The following is a 3,565-nucleotide window of genomic DNA, read 5'->3' on the forward strand; positions in this document are numbered from 1 at the left end:
TATTCTATAAGTAATATCGTCACTCATGATGATAGATTATACATTACATTGATATTACATATTGTATATTAATAGAACGCATTGTATTGTTCATTAACACTAACTTGGTGTTACGTTTCTAAACTTTTATATTTCAAACTTACTAAAAAAAATTAGTACTTTACAGTACATTTTCTAATAGAACGCATAACTCGCATATACTAAAATACTATTAATCTAATAAAAACACAATCAAAATACATATTACAAGGCTCATAATCTAATAAAAACACACAAATTTCTAAATAGTTTATACACACAAGGGTTTTTTAGAAAATAACAAAAGTTGGAAAAAAAAAAAGGAACTCTTTTTGGTACTAAACATAGCGTAAAGAATAGGAAACAAATTACTGTCTTCACCAAATATTATACAATTGTTATCATTTTGACACAAAAAAAAAAATAGTATAATGGGCCCACATTACATGGCTGGCCTTTCATCCCTACTAGGGTGGTCCAAACCAGCCCACCTAGAGTCAAAAGATTGGGCCCGTACTAGCCCAATAAAGATTGAACGTGGGCCATGGTGAGTATTAAATAACAGTTGTACTTGTACATATAATAAGAAATGAAGATAGTCAATGCTAAGTCAACATATAAAAAGTCAAAAGGAACGTACTTGTTCAAGAAAGCAAAAAGGCACATTATCTTCTAGGCTAAGAAAAACCGGGTTTTGGATGCTAAATGCAAGAAAATAGCAATGTACTTTTATTAATTTGTTTATTATTGCATCCTACTTTCATTTTTTTTTTCTATTACAACATTTTTTTTTCTTATTTGCATATTGTAATTTAAATGAAAGTACAATACTATAACTGGATTTTCAAAGTACAATGTTATAATAGGAAAAGAAGAAAGTAGTATGCTATAATAAACAAAAGTACATTGTTATTTCAATGCATTTAAGTTTAACCCTAAAATAAAAAGGAAAATTATCTATTATTAGTCTATTAGATGCCCTAAAAGTCATGAATCATGCAATTATATTAGTCAATAACATCACTTTCATAAGCCTGCAGGCATAGTTGGTGCATCCAAACTCACCAAATTAATCACATAATCTTTCAAGATTCCTTTTGTTTTTTCAACTTTCTATGAACATTTTTTTTATAAATTCCATAAATTTTCATGATAAAACATACCTTTTATGTTTGTTTTCTTCCGAATATTTAACTATCTTCGTTGATTGCTTCATCTGTCTCGATCTGAAATCCATTTTAAAATAAATCAAAAATAGACAGATGAACAAAAAGTTGATAATTTAAATAGATGACTTACAGAAGTGACATTTGCCCACATCAAATCTTGTACTTCATGCATTAGATTCGGTATGATAATTACATTCTCCGTTTAATAATCAATATATTAAAAACCATCATCCTCATAAACAAATTCACTATAACTAATTCCATATTTAATGCTTGATTTGTTTATTATCTCATTTATTCCTATTACAACATTGTATTATAACAAAATACTATAATATAACAACATTGTACAACGCTTAAATTGGGTCAATTTTTCAAACTACAATTCCTTAACAAGAAGAAAAAAAAATTAAAAGCATAACGTGGTAATAGAAAATAAATGAAAATATGATGCTATAACTGTGTGTGTGTTTAATAGGCAGAGAAATGGATCTGAAAGCAGCAATGAACAAAATTTGAACTTTCTATTGACACATTACAAGGAACTTCCTATTTTTGCCAAATTTATTGCAAATGTACAACATACAAATTGACAACAAGATTTCAACCAAAATCTAAACTTTTTTTTTTTTGCTTTGTTTCTTCAACAAATTTTTGAAACATAAAGATTAGAACCCAACTGACCTCCCGATGGATCAAACACAACCTGCACCACCGAAAACCTTGATCAAACTTGAAGCATTTCTCCTAACTTTTTCATTATCATCATCCAAGAACCTCAAACAAATGTCAAATGCACCTTCCTTCAATGCCTCCATACAAATTACTTCACTACTCAAACAAAGTAAATTCAATGTCATGAGTGCGTATTGAACACCTCTCCAACTCCCATTACGTATAACATGAATCAAACTCTTTACACAACCATTAAACCTGACCATTTCATCTCTCCCTCTTTTACACTTCGCCAATAAACCCAATACTTCAACCGCCCTTTCAAGCCCGGAATTCAATGAAATCACTAAGATTTCCACCGCCCCACATTCCACCGCTCGTCTCCGGTTATCCGGAAAACAACAAAGGGCGTAAAGAGCGGTGGCAGCTTCTTTCCTCTCGCGTCCTCCGCCCTCTCTCAAAAGCGTAACTAACCCTCTAATCGCAAAAGGGTATGCGCCGATTGTTGCTTTATTGACTTCCACCACCGCTAGACTCGTCAACACCGTTGCCGCCGTTGCCCTACAATCTGCAGACTCTCCGCCACATAAAGCAGCAATGATACTACTAATTGCACCCTCTGCCACCAAACCCACCTTGTTGTCATCATCTAAGCTCAAATTCAACAGCAATTTTAAAGCTTTTTCCTGCAAAGTAATATAATTTTTCCTCGAAATACAAGCCAGAACGGCCGCTACAGCTCCTGACTCGGTCAGCCGTTTCCGAAGCTCGAAATCGCGTTTTGAAAGCTGACAGAGCTGTTCAATCGAGACAAGCTTAGCCTCCGGCGACGACGATTTCGAAGTCAAGTTAGAAATTAGGGTTTCCGGGTCTCCTCGGTTTTGATTAGGTTTTGATAAATTGAGGGCGGTGTAGCTGGAGATAAGGCTGCGAAGGGCGTGGTTAGGGATTAAAGAAGGAGGGTCGGAGAGGGGTAATTTGGAGATAGGACAAGTACGGTGGCCTGCGTCAAGCCACCGTTGGATTGAGGAGCGGTCGAAGGTGTGGCCGGAAGAAAGGATGACCGGCTCCGACATTATCTCAAGAGAAATCGGGCATTTGAAGTCGTCTGGGTAGTGGGTGGTGGTGGCGTTTGTTGTTGTTGCCATCGAGAGAAGACTCTTTGTTTCTCTTTCTCTCTCTATATCAATCTCTTTCTAGATAGTATTAGATTTCAATAAATCCATGGAGTTGAAAAAGAGGTTTATGAGGTTTAGCTTCATCTAGTTGTGAGGTGGAGGAACTAAGTTTCACAAATCCCTTTTTTTTTTTTTTCTTTTTTCTTTTTTTTTCTCTCTCTCTCTCTCTCTCTCTCTCTCTCTCTCTCTCTCTCTCTCTCTCTCTCTCTCTCTCTCTCTCTCTCTCTCTCTCTCTCTCTCTCTCTCTCTCTCTCTCTCTCTCTCTCTCTCTCTCTCTCTCTCTCTCTCTCTCTCTCTCTCTCTCTCTCTCTCTCTCTCTCTCTCTCTCTCTCTCTCTCTCTATATATATATATATATATATATAATTCTTAACAGAATTATCAAAATTAGTCAAAATTTGACATCTTTTTGGTAAACTTTGGTCTTTTGATCATTGTCCACCATTTCCATTTCCATTTCAATTCCCGCTTCCACTAACACCATCAGTTAATTTCATACGATAATCACGCTTCCTATGACACACTC

General features: G+C 35.1%; 1 protein-coding gene across 1 annotated transcript; it reads right to left on the minus strand.

Moving 5' to 3' along the window:
• Window positions 1–1,692: 1,692 nt before the first annotated feature.
• On the minus strand, window positions 1,693–3,114 carry PUB8 (plant U-box 8). The gene has a single exon (XM_079060436.1). The coding sequence runs from the start codon at window positions 3,008–3,010 to the stop codon at window positions 1,883–1,885; it is 1,128 nt and encodes a 375-aa protein (XP_078916562.1). The 5' UTR covers window positions 3,011–3,114; the 3' UTR covers window positions 1,693–1,882.
• Window positions 3,115–3,565: the final 451 nt, after the last annotated feature.

Source organism: Lactuca virosa, chromosome 7 (genome assembly GCF_052849685.1).
Source record: "Lactuca virosa cultivar CGN04683 chromosome 7, Lactuca_virosa_CGN04683_v6, whole genome shotgun sequence".
Lineage (NCBI taxonomy): Eukaryota > Viridiplantae > Streptophyta > Magnoliopsida > Asterales > Asteraceae > Lactuca > Lactuca virosa.